The 23,219-nt window shown below is 39.4% G+C and overlaps 1 protein-coding gene across 1 annotated transcript in view; it reads right to left on the bottom strand.

Moving 5' to 3' along the window:
- APLF (aprataxin and PNKP like factor) overlaps nt 1-22,302 on the bottom strand; it is a 79,185-nt gene extending 56,883 nt beyond the window's left edge. The window contains exons 1-2 of the mRNA XM_064363783.1: nt 22,282-22,302; nt 15,440-15,511 (exon numbers count right to left, since the gene is read on the bottom strand). Of these exons, the coding sequence (XP_064219853.1) occupies nt 15,440-15,511; nt 22,282-22,302 (93 nt within the window). The remainder of the gene's footprint in view (nt 1-15,439; nt 15,512-22,281) is intronic.
- Nucleotides 22,303-23,219: the final 917 nt, after the last annotated feature.

Raw genomic sequence — 23,219 nt, 5'->3', positions numbered from 1 at the left:
ATAACAATAACAAAAAATAGAAAGGAGACTGAATTGGACCTGTAACCTTTTCAAAAGAACAATAAATCATTAAAAATCTTTTCAATCCAGACCACAGTGAATTTAAAGATTTTTCTGAATATTCAAACTCTTCCTGACACCGAAAGGGTTAAGGATCCCCAATTGCTTCAGTGAGACAATTTTTCTCATTTGCTTTGATTCTAAAAGCAAAGAAGGGTAGACAAAATCTTGGCAAACCCAAACCCACAGTGATGAAAAGGTATAACTACCTACATGAGAGACATATTATTCATGTGTGTCTTTTAACAAATCCATGAGATTATAAATTCAAACAAACAGATAATGCTATAACTTTAGAAGTGGTGCAAAGGATGCATTTTCCCTGCAAAAAATGGAACTAAAATACAAATCAATTTTCTATAGCTTTCTTTTAGAGTTATCATTAAATTTTAAAGAATGATAGATGTATACCCCCAAAAAACACCTATTTTCAGTGTTTTTTTTTAATTTGGAAAACTTTTTTTTAAACAAAGTAAGTTGGGAAAAGGCTATTACAGGATTTTCCAGATATTTCACAAGTATACTTTTAATTTCATGAAAAGAAAAACAATCTCAACTCAGGAACCTTGTGCAATAAAACAAACACAACCACCCAAAGACATATATTTGAGGATCGATAACAAAAGAAAAAAAGAAAAATTGCAATTTATATGTAGTTACAGAGCTACTGTCTCAATCATCCAAGACCACAAATGAGTAAGATTTTATTAAAATGAAATAAAAGCACTGACAGCTATGAATTCACCCTGAGGGCATAACCAATCACTGGTGATGCAGTCATTTACAAAGAACATCATCCTCAGTTTGCCTTTATAATGTCTTTTCTCCCTGCTGATACTAGGCTGTAGATTAAATTTAAATGACACATAAAAAAGTTAACATCATCTCCTCAAGAGCTAGCATCATCTCCTCATGCACCATTTCCAAGAACTGCTGGAGAGCTAGAGCATTTTTTGTAGGAGAAATATTAGAGGGGAAAAAAGGCAGAAAGTCATTCAACTCAAAAGTACAAATTAGTAATTGCCCTAATTTCATTCAACTCTCTTTGTCAAAGCTATTTTTTTATTTGGTGGTAAGTTTATAAGGTAGATTTCCAAGTTAAAAAAAAGCAAAAAAATATTTAATCACTTAAATATAATTTGGGTTATGCAGTATACAGAAGGGACCATCATAAAAAATTTGCTATATTAATTTATGTAATTTTATATAGATTTTTAACTAAAACTTCCCTCTCAACATTTTATTACAGTTGTATATATAATTTGCTTTAGTATATCAAAGAATTTGTGATTGATGAGGGAACAGAAAATAAGTGATATTTAACAAACATTAAGATAAAATGAATGAACTAAAAGTCACTTGTCTATCTTTCTGATTTTCAAGATCTTTAAACTTCCATTGGCAATTAAAATCAGTTATAGAATTTATCTAAATTTATTTAAATTGCACCTTGTAGGTGCAGCTACAATAAGTTGCTGAATAAATACATCAATATATTTCAAGATAATGGGCATTTTTATTAAAACTATATTAATATAAACATGTTTATTAGCCAGTCAGGTTTCTAATGTGCAACTCAAGTCTTCAGCCCATTTTTCTACTGGATTTTTTATTTTTTTCTAACTGATTAAAGGCAACTGTCATATGTTTTGGAGAGCACTCCTGATAGAGCTTGACTATTTGTCACTGCCCAAATCTCATGGTGAATTGCAATCTACAATGCTGGAAGTGGGGCCTGGCAGGAGGTGCTTGGATTATAGGGGCAGATGCCTCACGGCTTGGTGCTGCCTTCAAGATAGTTGAGTTCTCATGAGATCTGGTCATTTAAAGGTGTGTGGCACCTCCCACTCTGTATTAGTCTGTTTTCGCATTGCTATAAACAACTACCTAAGACTGTGTAATTTTTTTTTTTAATTGCATTTTAGGTTTTGGGGTACATGTGAAAAACATGCAAGGTTGTTGCATAGGTGCATATGTGGCAGTATGATTTGCTGCCTCCCTCCCCTTCACCTATATCTGGCATTTCTCCCCATGCTATCCCTCCCCAACTCCCCACCCCCCCACTGTCCCCGCCACCCCCCCCAACAGACCCCCGTGTATAGTGCTCCCCTCCCTGTGTCCACGTGTTCTCCTTGTTCAACACCCACCTATGAGTGAGAACATGTGGTGTTTGATTTTGTGTTCTTGTGTCAGTTTGCTGAGAATGATGGTTTCCAGGTTCATCCATGTCCCTACGAAGGATGTGAACTCCTCGTTTTTAATGGCTGCATAATATTCCATGGTGTATATGTGCCACATTTTTCCTGTCCAGTCTATCATCGATGGGCATTTGGGCTGGTTCCAGGTCTTTGCTATTGTAAGCTGTGCTGCAATGAACATTTGTGTGCATGTGTCCTGATAGTAGAACAATTTATAATCCTTTGGATATATGCCCAGTAATGGGATTGCTGGGTCAAATGGGATTTCTACTTCTAGGTCCTTGAGGAATCGCCACACTGTTTTCCACAGTGGTTGAACTAATTTACACTCCCACCAACAGTGTAAAAGTGTTCCTATTTCTCCACATCCTCTCCAGCATCTGTTTTCTCCAGATTTTTTAATGATCACCATTCTAACTGGCGTGAGATGGTATCTCAATGTAGTTTTGATTTGCATTTCTCTAATCACCAGTGATGATGAGCATTTTTTCATATGTTTGTTGGCCTCATGTATGTCTTCTTTTGTAAAGTATCTGTTCATATCCTTCGCCCATTTTTGAATGGGCTTGTTTGTTTTTTTCTTGTAAATCTTTTTTAGCTCATTGTAAATTCTGGATATCAGCCCTTTGTCAGACGGGTAGGCTGCAAAATTTTTTTCCCATTCTGTTGGTTGCCAATTCATTCTATTGACTGTTTCTTTTGCCGTGCAGAAGCTGTGGAGTTTGATTAGGTCCCATTTGTCTATTTTGGCTTTTGTTGCCAATGCTTTTGGTGTTTTGGTCATAAAGTCTTTGCCTACGCCTATGTCCTGAATGGTTTTGCCTAGGTTTCCTTCTAGTGTTTTTATGGTGTTACATCTTATGTTTAAGTCTTTAATCCATCTGGAGTCAATTTTAGTGTAAGGTGTCAGGAAGGGGTCGAGTTTCTGCTTTCTGCATATGGCTAGCCAGTTTTCCCAACACCACTTATTGAACAGGGAATCCTTTCCCCATTGCTTGTTTTTTTCAGGTTTGTCAAAGATCAGGTGGTTGTAGATATGTTGTGTCGCCTCCGACGCCTCTGTTGTGTTCCATTGGTCTATATCTCTGTTTTGGTACCAGTACCATGCTGTTTTGATTACTGTAGCCATGTAGTAGAGTTTGATGTCCGGTAGTGTGATGCCTCCCGCTTTGTTCTTTTTGCTTAGAATTGACTTGGCTATGCGGGCTCTCTTTTGGTTCCATATGAAGTTTAAGGTGGTTTTTTCCAGTTCTGTGAAGAAGGTCATTGGTAGCTTGATGGGGATAGCATTGAATCTGTAAATTACTTTGGGCAGTATGGCCATTTTCACGATATTAATTCTTCCTAACCATGAACATGGAATGTTTCTCCATCTGTTTGTGTCCTCTCTTATTTCGTTGAGCAGTGGTTTGTAGTTCTCCTTGAAGAGGTCCTTTACGTTCCTTGTTAGTTGTATTCCTAGGTATTTTATTCTCTTTTTTGCAATTGTGAATGGCAGTTCGTTCTTGATTTGGCTCTCTTTAAGTGTGTTATTGGTGTATAGGAATGCTTGTGATTTTTGCACATTGATTTTGTATCCTGAGACTTTGCTGAAGTTGCTTATCAGTTTCAGGAGATTTTGGGCTGAGATGATAGGGTCTTCTAGATATACAATCATGTCGTCTGCAAATAGAGACAATTTGACTTCCTCCTTTCCTAATTGAATACCCTTTATTTTTTTTTCTTGCCTGATTGCTCTGGCTAGAACTTCCAGTACTATATTGAATAGGAGTGGTGAGAGAGGGCATCCTTGTCTAGTGCCCGATTTCAAAGGGAATGCTTCCAGTTTTTGCCCATTCAGTATGATATTGGCTGTCGGTTTGTCATAAATAGCTTTTATTATTTTGAGATAGGTTCCATCGATACCTCGTTTATTGAGGGTTTTTAGCATAAAGGGCTGTTGAATTTTGTCGAAGGCCTTCTCTGCATCAATTGAGATAATCATGTGGTTTTTGTCTTTGGTTCTGTTTATGTGGTGAATTACATTTATAGACTTGAGTATATTTAACCAGCCTTGCATCCCCGGAATGAATCCTACATGATTATGGTGTATAAGCTTTTTGATGTGCTGTTGTAATCGGCTTGCCAGTATTTTATTGAAGATTTTTGCATCTATGTTCATCATGGATATTGGCCTGTAGTTTTCTTTTCTTGTTGAGTCTCTGCCGGGTTTTGGTATTAGGATGATGTTAGTCTCATAAAATGATTTGGGAAGGATTCCCTCTTTTTGGATTATTTGGAATAGTTTCAGTAGGAATGGTACCAGTTCCTCTTTGTATGTCTGGTAGAATTCGACTGTGAAACCATCTGGGCCTGGGCTTTTTTTGGGTGGTAGGCTCTTAATTACTGCCTCGACTTCAGACCTTGTTATTGGTCTATTCAGGGTTTCGACTTCTTCCTGGTTTAGGCATGGGAGGAGGCAACTGTCCAGGAATTTATCCATTTCTTCCAGGTTTTCTAATTTATGTGCATAGAGTTGTTTGTAATAATCTCTGATGATGGTTTGAATTTCTGTGGAATCTGTGGTGATATCCCCTTTATCATTTTTTATTGCATCTATTTGGTTATTCCCTCTTTTCTTTTTTATTAGTCTGGATAGTGGTCTGTCTATTTTGTTGATCTTTTCAAAAAACCAGCTCCTGGATTTATTGATTTTTTGTAGGGTTTTTCGTGTCTCTATCTCCTTCAATTCTGCTTTGATCTTAGTTATTTCTTGTCTTCTGCTAGGTTTTGAGTTTTTTTTTGATCTTGCTCCTCTAGCTCTTTCAATTTTGATGATAGGGTGTCAATTTTAGTTCTCTCCTTTCTTCTCATGTGGGCACTTATTGCTATATATTTTCCTCTAGAGACTGCTTTAAATGTGTCCCAGAGATTCTGGTATGTGGTGTCTTTGTTCTCGTTGGTTTCGAAGAACATCTTTATTTCTGCCTTCATTTCAGTGTTTATCCAGTCAACATTCAGGAGAAAGTTGTTCAATTTCCATGAGGCTGTGCGGTTCTGGGTTGGCTTCTGAATTCTGAGTTCTAACTTGATTGCACTGTGGTCTGAGAGACTGTTTGTTATGGTTTCCATTCTTTTGCATTTGCTGAGAAGTGATTTACTTCCAATTATGTGGTCAATTTTAGAGTAGGTGTGATGTGGTGCTGAGAAGAATGTATATTCTGTGGATTTGGGCTGGAGAGTTCTGTAAATGCCTATTAGGTTTGCTTGTTCCAGGTCTGAGTTCAAGTCCTGGATATCCTTATTAATTTTCTGTCTCCTTGATCTGTCTAATATTGACAATGGTGTGTTGAAGTCTCCCACTATTAATGTGTGGGAGTCTAAGTCTCTTTGCAAGTCTTTAAGAACTTGCCTTATGTATCTGGGTGCTCCTGTATTAGGTGCAAATATATTTAGGATTGTTAGCTCTTCTTGTTGCATTGATCCTTTTACCATTATGTAATGTCCTTCTTTGTCTCTTTTGATCTTTGCTGCTTTAAAGTCTATTTTATCAGAGATGAGAATTGCAACTCCTGCTTTTTTTTGCTCTCCATTTGCTTGGTAAATCTTCCTCCATCCCTTTATTTTGAGCCTTTGTGTATCCTTGCATGTGAGATGGGTTTCCTGGATACAGCACACTGATGGATTTTGGCTTTTTATCCAATTTGCCAGTCTGTGTCTTTTGATTGGGGCATTTAGCCCATTTACATTTAGGGTTAATATTGTTATGTGTGAGTTTGATCCTGTCATTTTTGATGCTAGCTGGTTGTTTTGCCCATTGGTTGATGCAGATTCTTCATTGTGTTGATGCTCTTTACCATTTCGTGCGTTTTTGGAGTGGCTGGTGCTGGTTGTTTTTTTCTATGTGTAGTGTCTCCTTCAGGAGCTCTTGTAAAGCTGGTCTGGTGGTGATGAAATCTCTGAGTACTTGCTTGTTCACAAAGGATTTTATTTTTCCTTCACTTATGAAGCTTAGTTTGGCTGGATATGAAATTCTGGGTTGAAAGTTCTTTTCTTTAAGGATGTTGAATATCGGCCCCCACTCTCTTCTGGCCTGTAGGATTTCTGCTGAGAGATCTGCTGTGAGTCTGATGGGTTTCCCTTTGTGGGTAACCCGACCTTTCTCTCTGGCTGCCTTAGTATTTTCTCCTTCATTTCAACCCTGGTGAATCTGATGATTATGTGCCTTGGGGTTGCTCTTCTAGAGGAATATCTTTGTGGTGTTCTCTGTATTTCCTGGACTTGAATATTGGCCTGCCTTGCTAGGTTGGGGAAGTTTTCCTGGATAATATCCTGAAGAGTATTTTCCAACTTGGATGCATTCTCTTCATCACATTCAGGTACACCTATCAAACGTAGATTAGGTCTTTTCACATAGTCCCATATTTCTTGTTGACTCTGTTCATTCCTTTTTACCTTGTTTTCTCTAATCTTCCCTTCTCGTTTTATTTCATTGAGTTGATCTTCGACTTCTGATATCCTTTCTTCTGCTTGGTCAATTCTGCTGTTGAAACTTGTGCATGCTTCGCGAAGTTCTCGTGTTGTGTTTTTCAGCTCCATCAATTCACTCATATTCCTCTCTAAGTTGTCCATTCTCGTTAGCATTTCATGAAGTCTTTTTTCAAGGTTCTTAGTTTCTTTGCATTGGGTTAGAACATGTTCTTTTAGCTCACAGAAGTTTCTTATTATCCATTTTCTGAAAGCTGATTCTGTCATTTCATCACACTCATTCTCCGTCCAGTCTTGTTCCCGTGCTGGTGAGGAGTTATGCTGCCTTGTAGGAGGAGAGGTGTTCTGGTTTTGGGTGTTTTCATCCTTTTTGTGATGGTTTCTTCCCATCTTTGTGGATTTATCCACCTATTGACTTTGTAGTTGCTGTCTTTCTGATTTTGGTAATTTTAAGTCTGCAGCAGCTGAACTCATAAACCCCCTTTTCTTCCCCCCAGGTGTTCTGGCCCAGGGGGTTAGGGCTTTATGCTTTTCAGCTGTGTTCCTACCGTTTTCCCTGCCCACAAGGTGGCAATCTAGTCACACTCAGCCTGCAGAGGCTTTGCTGAGCTGCTGTGGGCTCCGCCCAGCTTCCGTGTGAGCTTCCCTGCAGTCCTGTTTATATGGGTGTAGTTAGAACTGCTTCCGCTATGCTGGCCCGCCCCTGTAGTGACGGAGTCTCTGTAGTGGTGGGTTGTCTTGGTTACAGCAAATTGCCCCGGGAACTGCAGGTTGTTTCCCGATGGAGGATGCCCCTCCCCCACAGAGCTGGACTGTCCCGGGTTCAGCTGTGTTTCCAGTGGGGCCCTCTTTGCCCGGGAATCTCTTGGCTTGCCTCCTTGCCTCAGCTCCCCTTGCTGGCCCAGAGGGGACACAGTCTCCTTCACTTTGCTCAAGGAGCCGCTGCTCCCTGCCCCCGGTGCAGGCCGAGCAGCTGCTCTGGTCCAACCAGCGGCGCTGGGAACCCATGGAGCTTCTCCACCTGTGAATCTCCTGGTCTGTGGGCAGTTAAAATCCGCTGCCCTGTGTGCCACTGCGTCAGCCGAAGCAGCGGCTCTGAGATTCGTGGCGCATCCTTGCCCGGGGGTCTCCTGGCTTGACTCCCTGCTTCAGCTCCCCTTGCTGGCTCAGAGGGAACTCTGTCTCTCTCACGCTGCATAAGAAGCCACTGCCCCCCGCCCCAGGGCGTAGGCTGAGTGGCCACGCCGCTCAAACCAGCGGCGCTGGCGACCCATGGGGCTTCTCTTCCTGTGAATCTCCTGGTCTGTGGGCAGTAAAAATCCGTCTGGAAATGCGGCGTCCACTCACCCTCTGCGCCTTCCCTCGGAGCTGCAATCCTGACTTCCTCCTAAGCGGCCATCTTGACTGTGTAATTTATAAAGAAAAGAGGTTTCGTTGACTCACAGTTCCATAGCCTGTACAGAAAGCATGGCTGGGGAGGCCTCAGGAAACTTTCACTCATGGTAGAAGACGAAGGGGAAGCAGGCAAGTTTGATATTGCTAGAGCAGGAGAAAGAGAGAGAAGGGGAAGGTGCTACACACTTTTAAACAACCATATCTCATGAGAACTCACTCACTATCATGAGAACAGCAGGGGGAAATTTCAATGCCCCCATGATCCAATCACCTCCCACCAGGCCCCTCCTCCAACACTGGGGATTACAATTTGACATGAGATTTGGGCAGGGACACAAATGCAAACCATATCACCCTCCCACTCTCTCTCACTTGCTCCTGCTTTCAACATGTGATATGCTGGTTCCCCCTTAGCCTTTTTCCATGATTGTAAGCTTCCTGGGGCCTCCCTGGAAGCCAAGCAGATGCCGGCACCATGCTTCACGTAAAGCCTGCAAAACTGTGAGCCAATTAAACCTCTTTTTATAAATTACCCAGTCTTGGGTATTTCTTCATAGCAACACCAGAATGGCGTAATACAGAAAATTGGGAATGTAAACGGGGCATTGCTATGAAGATACTTAAAAGTGTGGAAGTGACTTCAGAACCAACTAACAGGCAGAAGTTAGAAGAGTTTGGAAGGCTGAGAAGAAGACAGGAAGATGAGAGAAAGTTTGGAATTTCTCAGAGACTGATTAAATGACCAAATGACTGGCAAATTTGTGACCAAAATGCTGATAGTGATGTGGACAATGTAGTCCAGGCTGAGGAGGTCTAAGATGGAAATGAGGAAATTATTGGGAACTAAAGCAAAGGTCAAGCATGTTAAGCCTTAGCAAAGAGCTTGGCTGCATTCAGTTGATGTCCTAGGGATATATGGAACTTTGACCTAAAGAATGATGATTTAGAGGATCCGGCAGAGGAAACCTCTAAGGAGCAAAGTGTTCAAGATGTGGCCTAGCTGCTTCTAACAACCTGCACTCAAATGTATAAGTGAAGAAATGACTTAAAGTTGCAACACATATTTAAATAGGAAGCAGAGTGCAAAAGTTTGATAAATTTGTAGCCTAGTCATATGGCAGAGAAAAAAAAACTTTTTCAGGAGAGGAATTCAAACAGGCTGTGGAGCAACCACTTGCTAGAGATAAATGCACAACTTTAAAAAAGCCAGGCTGAGTGCAGTGGCTCATATCTGTAAACCCAATACTTTGGGAAGCTGAGGCAGACTGATAGCCTGAGGTCAAGAGTTCGAGACCAGCCTGACCAACATGGTAAAACCCCACCTCTACTAGAAATACAAAAAGTTAGCCAGGCATGGTGGCACATCCCTGTAATCCCAGTTACTTGGGAGGCTGAGGCAGGAGAATTGCTTGAACCCAGGAGGCAGAGGTTGTAGTGAGCCAAGATTATGCCACTACTCCAGCTTGGGCAACAAAGCAAGACTCCGTCTCAAAAAGAAAAAAGAAAAAAAAAGTCAAGTTCTAATATCCAAGACAATGGTGAAAAGGCCTCAAATGCATTTCAGAGACCTTCATGGCAACACCTCTTATCATAGGCCCAGAGGCCTAGGAGAGGAGAATGATCTCATGGGACAGTCCCAGGGCCCTGTTGCCCCGCATGGCCTTGGGACAATACTATTCACATTCCCACTGTTCTGGCTCCAGTTATGGCTCAAAAGACCCCACATACAGCTTAAACTACCACCTTGGAGGATGTAAGCCATAAGCCTTGACAGCTTCCATATGGTGCTAAATGTGTGGGTGCACAGAGTGCAAGAGTGGTGGATTCCTGGCAGCCTCCACCTAGACTTCAGAGGATGTATGGAAGAGCCTGGGTATCCAGGCAGAAGAAGCCTGCTGTAGCAGCAAATCCCTCACAAGAGAACTTCTACTAGAGCAATGCAGAGAGGAAATGTGGGGTGGGAGGCCTCACACAGAATCCCCACTGCGGTACTGCCTAGTAGAGCTGTGAGAAGAGAGCCACCAACCTCCAGACCCAAACATAGTAGATCTACCAATTCCAGCCTGTGACAGCAGCCTCAGGGGATGAACCCTGTAAAGCCAGAGGGGTGGAGCTGCCAAAGGTCTTGGGAGCCCACCCTTTGCATCAGTGTGCCCCAGGATAAGGACATGGAGTCAAAGATTACTTTGGAGCTTTGAGACTTACTGACTGCCCTGATGGGTTTTGAACTTGTGCTGGTCCTACACACCCCCTTTGTTTTGAAACTGGGATGTTTACCACATGCCTATACCCCCACTATTTCTTGAAAGTAAATAACTTTTGATTTTATAGGCTCATAAATGAAAGAGATTCGCCCTGTCTCAGCTGAGACTTTGGGCTTCTGAGGTAATGCTGGAATGAGTTAAGACTTTGGAAGATTATTGGAAGGCATGATTGTATCTTGCAATGTGAGAAGGACATGAGATTTGGGAGGGGCCAGGGACAGAATGATATAGTTTGGATATTTGTCCTCATCTGAAACTCATGTTGAATTGTAATCCACAAATGCTAGAAGTGGGGCCTGGTGGGATGTATTTTAATCATGGGGGTGGGGATCCCTCATGGCTTGGTGCTATCTTTGGAATAGTGAGTGAGTTCTCGTGAGACCTGGTAGTTTAAAAGTGTGTGGCTTATTCACAATAGCAAAGACATAGAGTCAAACTAAATGCCCATCAATGCTAGACTGGAAAGAAAATGTGGTATATATACACCATGAATTACTATGCAGCCATAAAAAGGAACAAGATCATGTCCTTTGAAGGGACACGGATGGAGTTGGAAGCCATTATCTTCAGCAATCTAATGCAGAAACAGAAAAACAAACACCACATGTTCTCACTTATAAGTGGGAGCTGAATGATGAGAACACACAGACACATGGTGGGGAACAACATACACTAGGGCCTACTGAAGAGTGGAGGGTGGGAGGAGGGAGAACGTCAGGAAGAACAGCTTATGGATCCTGGGCTTATCAGCTGGAGAATGGAATGATCTGCGCAGCAAACCACCATGGCACACAATTACCTATGTAATAAACCTGCACATCCTGCACATGTATCCCTGAACTTAAAAGTCGAAGAAAAAAAAGTGTGTGACACCTTCCCCTCACTCTCTCTCCCTTGCTCCTTCTTTCGACATGTGACATGCCTGTTCCCCCTTTGCCTTCGGCTATGATTGAAAGCTACCTAAGGCTTCATCAGAAATGTAGCAGATGATAGCACCATGCTTCCTGTAAAGTCTGCAGAACCATGAGGCAATTAAATTTTTTTTGTTTTTTTGAGACAGGGTCTCACTCTGTCTCCCAGGCTGGAGTGCAACGGTGCGATCTCAGTTCACTGCAACCTCCGTCCCCCTGGGATTCAAGCAATTCTCCTGCCTCGGCCTCCCAAGTAACGAAGATACAGGCAATATCTAGTTTTCGCCCATGTCTAAACATTACACCACCACACCTGGCTAATTTTTGTATATTAAGTAGAGACAGGGTTTCATCATGTTGGCTAGGCTGGTCTCAAACTCCTGACCTTAAGTGATCTGCCCGTCTCCGTGTCCCAAAATGCTGAGATTACAGGCATGAGCCACTGCACCCAGCCTAAGTCTCTCTTCTTTATAAATTACCCAGTCTCAGGTATTTCTTTATACCAATGTAAGAATGGCCTAATACAACTCATCTGCCAATTATATGTGTTTTAAATATCTTCTCCCTGTTGTAGTTATCATTTTCATTACAGTATCTTTTGAGAAATAAAATTTCTGAATTTTAATTTAATTGGCTTTTTAAAACTGTTTCTATGGTTCATGCTTTCCCTGCTCTACAGTCATGAGGGGTTTCCCCTATATTATATTCTGAGAGTTTTATAGTTTGACTCTCACATTTAATCCACCTGGAGTAGATTTTTGGGTCTTCAGTAGGCGTCTAATTTTTTTTTTCCAAAGATTTAACTGTCCCAGTACCATCCACTGATAAAAACTCCTCTTCCCCACTGATACATAATGCTAGCCCTGGCCCAATCAAATTTCCACATACGTAAGTCTAAGTCTAAGGCTGCTTTCAGTTCTAAAATTTTATTCAACTGAAGGCACTAAAACTTCTTGTTAAGATCATCAATTAGTTTTAACTTGAAGAAATTTTTTTAAAGAACAGACACCCAATGCCAAGAGAATCCTGACTTCAGAAACATAACAACAAAATATTACAGAGTTCAAAGAGCCTAGGCTCTAATTCCCTGTCTAGAATTTGCAAATTATTTAAGATCAGACATTCTCCAGAAGAGTGTGACATTCTAAGTTGTCAAAAAAAAAAAAAAAAAAGGTACTTGAAAAAGGATAAAAAATATCTACCTTTCTCCCATGTCTAAACATTACATTTATGGGAAAGTTTACAAAATTACACTAAATAATATTTAAAAGATCATAAACAGAGATATAACTTAAATAAATCATTTATCTATAGTCTCATGAGGAATTTTGCTCTAGCTTCTAGTATTATTTCTACTACAGTTTTGTGCTCGAAAGACACTTGCTAATGTCATACATAGTTGTTTTACGATCTGAGTACCATCTAATTAAAGATGCGGTAAAGGTGAAGAGTATTTTCAAAAAGGAGGCTTTTTTTAACTGAACACTGCCAAAATCCCACATAGAAATTTGGCTCACTATATACTGGATAAAATTTAACTCAAGATAAGATCTTCAACTAATGAAATCACCTTTAATTTGGGCATATTTATTTTACATTATTAGTGCTCTTTTGAATAGCCACAGAAGTACAAAATATATCTGAATAATTTTCAGCCAAGTATAGACACAAATCCAACTAAGTACGTGTATTAAAGCCAATTTGTAAAACATTCTAGTTTCTAAAATATAAATTTCCTTGATTAACACTGAGAAAAATGTAAATGTTTAAAATATTCATGCATTAGTAAATATGAAGGTTTTCTAATGACTTATTTTTGATATACAAAAATTTAATGCCACGTCAATCTTGTTACAAGAAGGGTTTCTTCTTATCACTAAGTAAATAAAGAGTGTAAAGAAAAACCCTGATATCTATTGAGTTGTTCACAATTCCACTAATTAACTTGCTCCCAAAATAAATGTGCTGACATGGACACAGTGGAATAACAGACACTAGTGAGTGAGGGTTGAGAAATTACCTAATGGGTACGATGTGCACTATTCAGGTGATGGTTACACTAAAAGCCCAAACTTTACCATTTCACAATATGACCATGTAACAAAACTGCATTATACCCCCTAAATCTATAAAAATAAAATATATTAATTTCTAAATATGCTGAGTTCCTAAAATGAGTCATTCACCATTTACAAATACTGTGCTACCATATATTTTCAGATATCACTGGAGCAAAAACAGTACTGAAAAAAAAAAGCTGTAACAGGAGTTACAGGTATTAATCAAGAGCTTGCCTTCACAATAAAGTAAAAGGTAAACTTTCCCACAAACGTGATGTTTAGACATGGGAGAAAGGTAGATCTTTTTTATGCTTTTTCAAGTATCTTTTTTTGACAACTTAGAATTGCTATTTTGAAAAAAAGTAAGTCTACTGATAACATGTTCTATTAGAAAAGCAGGATAAGGCCAGGCGCCGTGGCTCAGGCCTGTAATCCCAGCACTTTGGAAGGCCAAGGCAGGCAGATCACAAGGTAAGTCAGGAGTTCAAGACCAGCCTAACCAATATGATGAAACCCCATCTCTACTAAAAATACAAAAATTAGCCAGGCATTGTGTGCACACTTGTAGTCCCAGCTATTCGGGAGGCTGAAGCAGAAGAATCACTTGAACCCGGGAGCTGGCGGTTGCAGTGAGCCGAGATCGCACCACTGCACTCCAGCCTAGGTGACAGAGTGAGACTCATCGCAACAAAACAAAAAAAAAGAAAAGGCAGGATAAGAATTTCAAGATCTCTCTCTATTCTTTCCTTTAATATGCTTCAGTAACAACAAAAAACTTATTTTAGGCCACAGTAGTTTATTGGCAGGGTGTTAGAAATTGGGCACCAGAGAAAAACATACATTTGTAAAAATCTATCATGTTCTCACACCTAGAAATGCCATAAATAATTCTCACCACAGCATTTATTCATGCATTCAACAAATATTAATTAAATACCTACTATGTCTTAGACATTATGCTAAACATTAGGGATACAAAGATTAGTCAAAGTTCCTATACTCGAGGACCATATGATCCATTATGTCATCTCAGAAGAATAAGACAGCTGGAGAGGATACAGAGATGAATAACTGATGGTAAATAAAGTGGCTCCTTCAGGAGTGTTGACTCCAGATACTTATTAACACTCTTTCAAGACACTAAGACAATGCAGAATGAAGATGAGATATAAACCTTTTTAAAGATTATTTATTCAACGTTGAGATAAGGTGAATACAACATTATTCAAAAAATTTCCAAGTACTAAAATTAAAAAGATGCTTTCTAAATTTGGAAACAGTTCAATATAGGATAATAAAAGCAAGTACTGGCTATGTAAAAGAAAGAACTAATAATACAACAGGTAGTTGTATATAACAGATGAAAATATAAATTGGTTTAAAGAGGTTATAAATTAATGAATTTAATTCCATAAAATGTTACCACTGTACTATCTGGTCTAAAATAAATGGACCCTCATACACATATTTCATTCTCCTACACAATAGACTCTGCAAATGAAAAGGAATAACCACAATGTATATTCTTAGAAACTGGCTGTCCCTGCATATTATCAGTGATTTTGCAGCAGTAAACTATAAAGCAAGCAATTAAAATTCTAGCCCTCAACAAAAACTTTCAAATTAAAATCATTTTTAAAATCTCAAAGTTGAACAAGGTCTAAATTTTAGAAATATTCAACTCTACACAGAGTGATACAGAATGTGTTAAAATATTACCCTATAACATTTAAGTGACTTTGGTCACTACCCCGGCTCAAAAAACCAACCATTACATAGTTATGAGCTTTCTTATTGGATATTATTTGGAATATTCAGTTTTAAACCAAATCATAACATATACATGAACTGGCAGTTATCTTTCATTAAAATTCTAATTATGTAAATGCAGCATTGTCATATGAGAAAATACATAATTTTTCTCATAGTTTAGATCTTTATCTCCCAATTATTTTCTGGCAATGGGAAGGATATATTCTAACATTAATTCCCTATTCCTATAACCTTAGAAAATAGGCACCTCTGCTTGGGAACCGAAAGAGTAAGAGACAAAAGTAAAAATAAATAATTAATAACACATTTACCGGTTTGATTCGCAGCTGACCACCCACCACCTCAAGAATGGCATGTCTTCTGGATACTCTCTTGTCTGTTATCTATAGAGTAAAAAAAATTTAAAAGATCATGTTAAGCACCAACTTCACTAACAACATAACTACCTGACCCATCTGTTGGTAACCTTGGTATTTAGCACTTGAATTTTGGCATTATCTGCATGAGGACCAAATTTATCAGTAAAAACAGACCAAGTCAACACAAAATTCAATTAAACCTATTAGTCCACACAAAGAAATGTAGAACTCATTGTTCAACACCCACCTATGAGTAAGAACATGCGGTGTTTGATTTTGTGTTCTTGTGTCAGTTTGCTGAGAATGATGGTGTCCAGGTTCATCCACGTCCCTACAAAGGACGCGAACTCATCGTTTTTGATGGTTGCATAATATTCCATGGTGTATATGTGCCACATTTTCCCTGTCCAGTTTATCATCATGGGCATTTGGGTTGGTTCCAAGTCTTTGCTATTGTAAACTGTGCTGCAATGAACATTCGTGTGCATGTGTCCTTATAGTAGAACGATTTATAATCCTTTGGATATATACCCAATAATGGGATTGCTGGGTCAAATGGAATTTCTATTTCTAGGTCCTTGAGGAATCGCCACATTGTCTTCCACAATGGTTGAACTAATTTACACTCCCACCAACAGTGTAAAAGCATTCCTATTTCTCCACATCCTCTCCAGCATCTGTTGTCTCCAGTTTTTTAATGATTGCCATTCTAACTGGTGTGAGATGGTATATCTCAATGTAGTTTTGATTTGCATTTCTCTAATGACCAGTGATGATGAGCATTTTTTCATGTTTGTTGGCCTCATGTATGTCTTCTTTTGTAAAGTATCTGTTCATATCCTCGCCCACTTTTGAATGGGCTTGTTTTCTTCTTGTAAATCTGTCTTAGTTCTTTGTAAATTCTGGTATCAGCCCTTTGTCAGACGGGTAAGCTGCAAAAATTTTTTCCCATTCTGTTGGTTGCCGATTCACTCTAATGACTGTTTCTTTTGCCATGTAGAAGCTGTGGAGTTTGATCAGGTCCCATTTGTCTATTTTGACTTTTGTTGCCAATGCTTTTGGTGTTTTGGTCATGAAGTCCTTGCCTACGCCTATGTCCTGAATGGTTTTCCCTAGATTTTCTTCTATGGTTTTTATGGTGTTAGGTCTTATGTTCAAGTCTTTAATCCATCTGGAGTTAATTTTAGTGTAAGGTGTCAGGAAGGGGTCCAGTTTCTGCTTTCTGCATGAGAACACATGGACACAGGGAGGGGAGCACTACACACTGGGGTCTGTTGGGGGGAAATAGGGGAGGAACAGTGTGGGGTGGGGAGTTGAGGAGAGATAGAATGGGGAGAAATGCCAGATATAGGTGAAGGGGAGGAAGGCAGCAAATTACACTGCCACGTATGCACCTATGCAACAATCTTGCATGTTCTTCACATGTACCCCAAAACCTAAAATGCAATTTAAAAAAAATTTTTTTTTTAATGTACAACTGCCAGGAGTCAGTACTCACTTTTTTAACCAGACAGTGGTTCCACACTCAAGGCTGTGACATACAGAGAGTAACATCAAGCACCGGAATGAGTATCACGTGAATGAATTTTTTACAATCTATTGTTAGCCACAATGGCTATCCAAGAAGTAAGTACAAACTAAAAATCTATTAAAAATTTAAAGATTCCTTTCTTTTTCCCAGAATGTACCTTAGTAGGCTAAAAACAACAGCAGTTATCTGTTGACTCATTTCATCATTTACATAGAATTTTAGCTTAAATGTTGTGCTTCAACATAACATTGCCACAGCTATTATTCACACTTTACAAAGAAATTGAAAGTCCAGAGAAGTAACTTGGGTAGGTCACACTCCAGGTAGGCAGTACTCCAAATCCATACTCTTTTTAATAAAAATAGGTAATAGGCAGGGTGCGGTGGCTGCAATCCCAGCACTTTGGGAGGCTGAAGTGGGAGGACTGCCTGAGCCCAGGAGTTCAAGACCAGCCTGGGCAACATAGTGAGACTATACTTATATGTAATATTCAAAAATTTCAAAAAATACACATTATTCTGTAACTGAGAGTAAAAAAGTTCCTATTTCTGGCTTGGGTATCAAAATCTCATTGTTACTTCAATACTACAAACCAATTTTCTAACCAACAGAGTAATAGCTATCAAATATCAAACTATGGCATATAAAGATGGTTCCTGTAACAGTCTATCTTAAATTTCTTTCTTTTCTTTTTAAAACTGTATTTTTGCAGGAAGCAATAAATGAACTTTTCCTATCTCTGTCTTTCTTTGAAGTAGGCTTCACTGACATTACTAAGATAAAAGACATTTTAAGTAATATAAAAGTATAATGTGACCTCTAGTGGACACATAACTCTACAACAGTGTAATTTCATTACAAGCTATGTGTCTCTACAGAATACAAAAAGAATGTTATCAAGAGTCTTTGCAAGTAACATCACTCAGACATTTATAATGTTCCTCTTAAAGTAAACCCCTAAATAGTGAATATGCTATAAAATAACCATTTGCACTTTCTCAATGGGAAGTGTAAAGGTTTAATAAATTATCATTAAAACATTTTAATTTCAGGATTGATATACAGAGAAGGGGTGGGGAGCAAGTAACATACAGATTATCCTAAAGATCTGGTGATCTGCTTTAACAGCCTATCACTGCTCCTTGTACAGAATGAATATCCAACACATTTTTATTATTTATTAATTAATATATCAACTGTAATAACAATAAATTATCAACACCAAGGCACCATTCTAGACTTGTCATGTATCATCTTTTTCAGTCTTCACAAAACCTATGAAGAAAACACTATTATTATACTTCACTTCATAGGTGAGAAAATGGAAATACAGAGAGTTTAAGCAACTACTCAGTTACATAACCAATAAGTAGTTGGGCCAGGACCTGAACCTAATGAATCAGATTCCAGAACCATCCATGCTCTTAATGTTGTATTGCATCCCTCAGTATTATTACACAAAACCTAAAGTAAAACCTCAGTTTTTAAAATTATTTATCCAGTGTAACTGTCTAAACTAGAATATAGTAAAGAACTGAAAACAAGGCAGAAGTGGCTATTTAATAATCAAATAGACTTCAGAGGAGATTCAGATCCTAAATAAAGCTCCAAGAGGCCCTCAGGCTTTCATTTGGTCCTGCTGATCGTAATGGCATAGCTAAGTCTAACAAGATATGTCATCCAAATTCCCAATTCTCTATTCATAAAGTAGATAAGGTTTTGTAGGCAGCACACTGACAATAGGAGAAAATGGCTGATGTTGGTCTGCAAGTGGAAAGAAAAAGGCTACTAAAAAGCAAAGAAACCCAAGGACTCAGAATACACTGGCTAGAGGCCATTTAGGGTAGGACAAACGGCATAACATACTTCAAAATATACTGTAGACTTGCCCAAGTTTACCAAGAGTCAACAAGTTTAAATCAAAACTTCAACTCAAAGTCAGACATTTCACATCTTAGAAAGCCATAAAAATACTTAAATTGAGGAATTCCAATTTTTAAAGAATAACTATAGCCACCTAAATTCTAATCACAACATATATTCTTCAAAAAAAAAATCAAAGAAATCAACAAACAGAGCAAATAAAACAATACATATCCCATCCCATATCTAATGCAAAACTAGGAGACGGAGATTACTAAAAGTTTTAACTTATATGTAAGAGAGATGAGGAATGCCAATTTCAGAAGATCAAGCCCCAGAACCTATGCTGGAGCAGAGAAAAGCAGGTGGCAACTCAAAGAAAAAGAGGATAGAGCGAGTGAGGATCTAGGGGTGCTGAAGCACTGGTATCACTCCCAGAAAAATTAAGTCACACTGTTAGTGGGAAATACTAAAAACACATTTCAGATCCAACATTGCAGAAGCCAAGCTAATAGAGAATCCAAAAGAGTGACATAAAAATATGTGGAACCAGGTATAGCAAGCTCAGAAAAGGCAGCATTTCTCAGGGAGAAGGAGGACACTTGGAAGAAAAAATAAATCCAATAGTACAGATCTTGGCTTCTAAATACCATTCCCCACTAAAAGAAACCCATGTCATATTACAGGTCTGAGGCAGAAAAAGCATAATGTCGACCTAGGATATCTTCTTGTGCCAGAGGACTAAGAATGCTCAAAAATGGATGGGTGCATGTCAGAAGGACAGAGAAACCATAGAGAAAAAACTCTTGCTGACCAAATTTAGAACGATTTGAGCATCAAAATAAATAGTGATAATACTAGAATACAACATATTGAATCCCAAAATAATCCATGAGTCTGAATCATAGACTGTTCTGGGATTCAGTGTGCTGTATTCCAGTATTATGGGAGGGTAAGGCTGGGGGAGATGCTTTTCTTTATAAAAGAATGCCAGCTTAAGTAGAAGAAATGGTAGAACCAGAAAAATCACTATTTTCTAACTATCAATGTAAAAATTAAGTTAGGAAAGGATTAAAGGATGTTAACTGTCAGAAAAAGGCTTGTTGGGAAAAAATACCTATGAAGTCTCAGTATCAATCACTCCACAGATTACTGACAAAGGAAATGATATCTTAACTGGGAAATCTGGCAAACACCACCTTACCCAGGTGATCACACTTACCACATCACCACAACAGGACAAACTGATAGATATGCTTCCTAATGTGAGTCAAATTATGTGCAAGCAATCAGACAAATCAAAATTGTGGGATACTCTATAAATAATTGGCCTGGACCCACAGAAGCATTGATGTCATTAAAGACAAAAGGCAAGAAAACCATTCTAGATTAAATTAAAACATATTTAACTGGATCCTGATTTTTTAAAAAAATGCAAAATGTACATTATTGAACAAAACTGAGTATAGAATATTAAAACTGATGGCACAGTTACACATTCCTAGAATATAACAACAGAATATAGCTATGTAGAAATGTCCTTGTTCTTAGGTGACACAAGTTGACATATTTAGTGATGAAGTGCCATAATGCTTGCAGGGTACTTAGTTCAACTGTGTTCAGGGGAAAGAAAAAAATGTGCACACACACACACACATAAGACATTTTATAGAAGAAAAATCAATGCCTTATTTGATTAAATTGCTGTTTGTCAAATTTCTGTTACTTGTAGTCAAAAGCAACTGTGATTAATACACATTCCTCTAACAATTGTTACATTGATATGAGCCTTTTTTTTTTTTTAGAGATGGTATTTTTGAACTCCTGACCTCAGGTGATCCGCCCGCCTTGGCCTCCAAAGTGCTTGGATTACAGGCGTGAGCCACCGCGCGGCTTAGAGATGGTATTTTGCCATGTTGGCCCACTGGTCTCAAACTCCTGGCCCCAAGTGATCCGCCCACCTGGGCCTCCTAAGGTGCTGAGATTTACAGCCACAAGTCACTGCGTCTGGCCTTAAACTCAATTCTTTTTTTTTTTTTTTTTTGAGATGGAGTTTCACTCTGTTGCCCAGGCTGAAGTGCAATGGCACAATCTCGGCTTACTGCAACCGCCGCCTCCCAGATTCAAGCGATTCTCCTGACTCAGCCTCCCCAGTAGTTGGGATTACAGGCATGTGCCACCAAACCCGGCTAATTTTTTTTGTATTTAGTGGAGACAGGGTTTCAACATGTTGGTCAGGTTGGTCTCAAACTCCTGACTTCAAATGATCCACCTGCCTCGGCCTCCGAAAATGCTGGGATTACAGGCATGAGCCACCGTGCCTGGTGTTAAACTGAATTCTTAATATTGTTTCTTGAATGAGAACAGATCTCTCTATTCTTATACCACTTTTGTATTGATACCTTGTGGATCCCTTATATTTGATTTTCTGGTTTTAAATATCAATAGGATACTTCATCCACTATAATATACATACAGGTCCCTTCTCTGGTTTTAAGATAAGAAGATTATACCAGAAGAAAAGATAAAGACATGAAAAAATAAAAGAACTGTTTATGATCTATTTGTTATCAAATACTTATTTTTGATATTTATTGAAGTCAAACAAAATGGAGATTTTCTTATGTGACAAGTAGAAATACTTATTTTGAATCAAAGTCTGTGATCTGTTTGTTTGACTGCAATTCTCAAAATTCTAAAAAATGAAAGGAACAAACCTGAATAAAGTAAAAGCAGAAAAGCTACAGGATCCTGAAATAGAAGAGGGTGGTACCTTTCACTTCATTTTTTGCCTACATATACGCAACACAAGTTAATTTTTTGTAAAATTAACTTGTGTTTTCTAGAGAAGTTTCTAAATATCATAGACAGGTATAATATATCACATTAATTCAGTGTTCTCATGTAACTTGGTTCCTGTAAATAATAAGAAAATTGGCAAGATTTTTTTGTTTTTCAGCATAAACTATATTACAAAGGAAAGGTTAAGCTAAAAATTATATAATACTTTATACATTAATTTAATTTTATAAAAATTATTTTATACAAATAAAATCAGAAAGATAGCTGACTAGAGGTGCCTGACATATGCCCTTGCCCAACAAAAAGGGACCAAAACACAGAATCGACAACTACAATTCAACTGGAGTGGCTGAGAAGGAGCACTGAAGTGCAGCAAGGGAGTGGCAAGATCCCTGTGGAGCACAAAAGCAGCATGAAAGCAGGTGCAGGGCACCCTGCCTCTGCTGTCCCATCTTCCCAATGAGACTGGCTTGGAGCCAGGAGGTATATCTTCTTACAGGGCAACGGTAAGCACAGGGCCCCAACGACAGACACTTACAGTCCTTACCACAGGAGAATCCCACAGTCCTTACAAGCCTTGAGGTGTTTGGAGAGCTACCTGGAATTTTCGCAGCGACATTACTCCAGAGTAGGAGCTCGTGTTATGCACTCCCCACCCTTGCATGACCTAAGCTGCTACAGCATGGCACCTTCTTGAAACCAGAGCCACTGTTGGGGGGTGTCCTGCTTTGGGGCCAGTAGCCACCACATCTCTCTAGCTTTGAGGTTCTGCCATCATTCCACAAAGACCACATGAAGGACTGTAATGCAATGACTCCAGTTACTGAGAGGGACAGCCATGACTCTGGTACTGCATAATGGGGAAGTCAACCCCAGGCTGGCCAAACCACCACATGCCTGCGCCCCCAGCTGCAGAAACAGCCCAGTAGCCCACCTCTGGTACATCCTTCCCCAAGCTAGCCAAACCACTGTGAGCTCACACGCCAGCCAGAGAAACAGCTGACCACCCCCAGTGGGCATGCCAACAAACTGGCCTAGTCATTGTGTGTCCATATGCCCAAGTGAGCAAACAGTTTGGTGGAACCACCCTAGGCAGACATACTCCACAAACCAGCCAAACTGCTATACACATGCACCTCTAGCTGGATTAAAAAGCCTGGTGGCTCTTTCCTCAGTGAGCCAAACCCTGAGCAGCCAAAACATGACATATCTGCACCCTAAGTCTGAAAAACAGCCCAGAAAGCCAGTCCCTGAGCTGGCCAACCAGTTGCACACCAGCACCCTCAGCCTGAGAAGTAACCTAGCAGCCCTGCCTCCAGTGACCCAGCTGACTGGGTACACTATGTGTACATGCATACCCCTGGCCCAACAACCAGCCTGGCAAGCACCATCTCTGGCAAAGTCACACCACCACCACCACAAACTTCCATAGCCTAGGCCATTGAGGCACTTGCAAACATCACTAACATGGGTTACAGCTGAAGTAACTGCACAGAGACCATACTACTGTGCTCACTCAGAACCTAAGCCAACACA

The sequence above is a fragment of the Aotus nancymaae genome, unplaced genomic scaffold, assembly GCF_030222135.1.
Source record: "Aotus nancymaae isolate 86718 unplaced genomic scaffold, 86718_ANA_hifiasm-v0.15.2.pri h1tg000057l, whole genome shotgun sequence".
NCBI lineage: Eukaryota > Metazoa > Chordata > Mammalia > Primates > Aotidae > Aotus > Aotus nancymaae.
The sequence above is the reverse complement of the archived record's forward strand: the minus strand, read 5'-3'. Positions and strand labels throughout refer to the sequence as shown.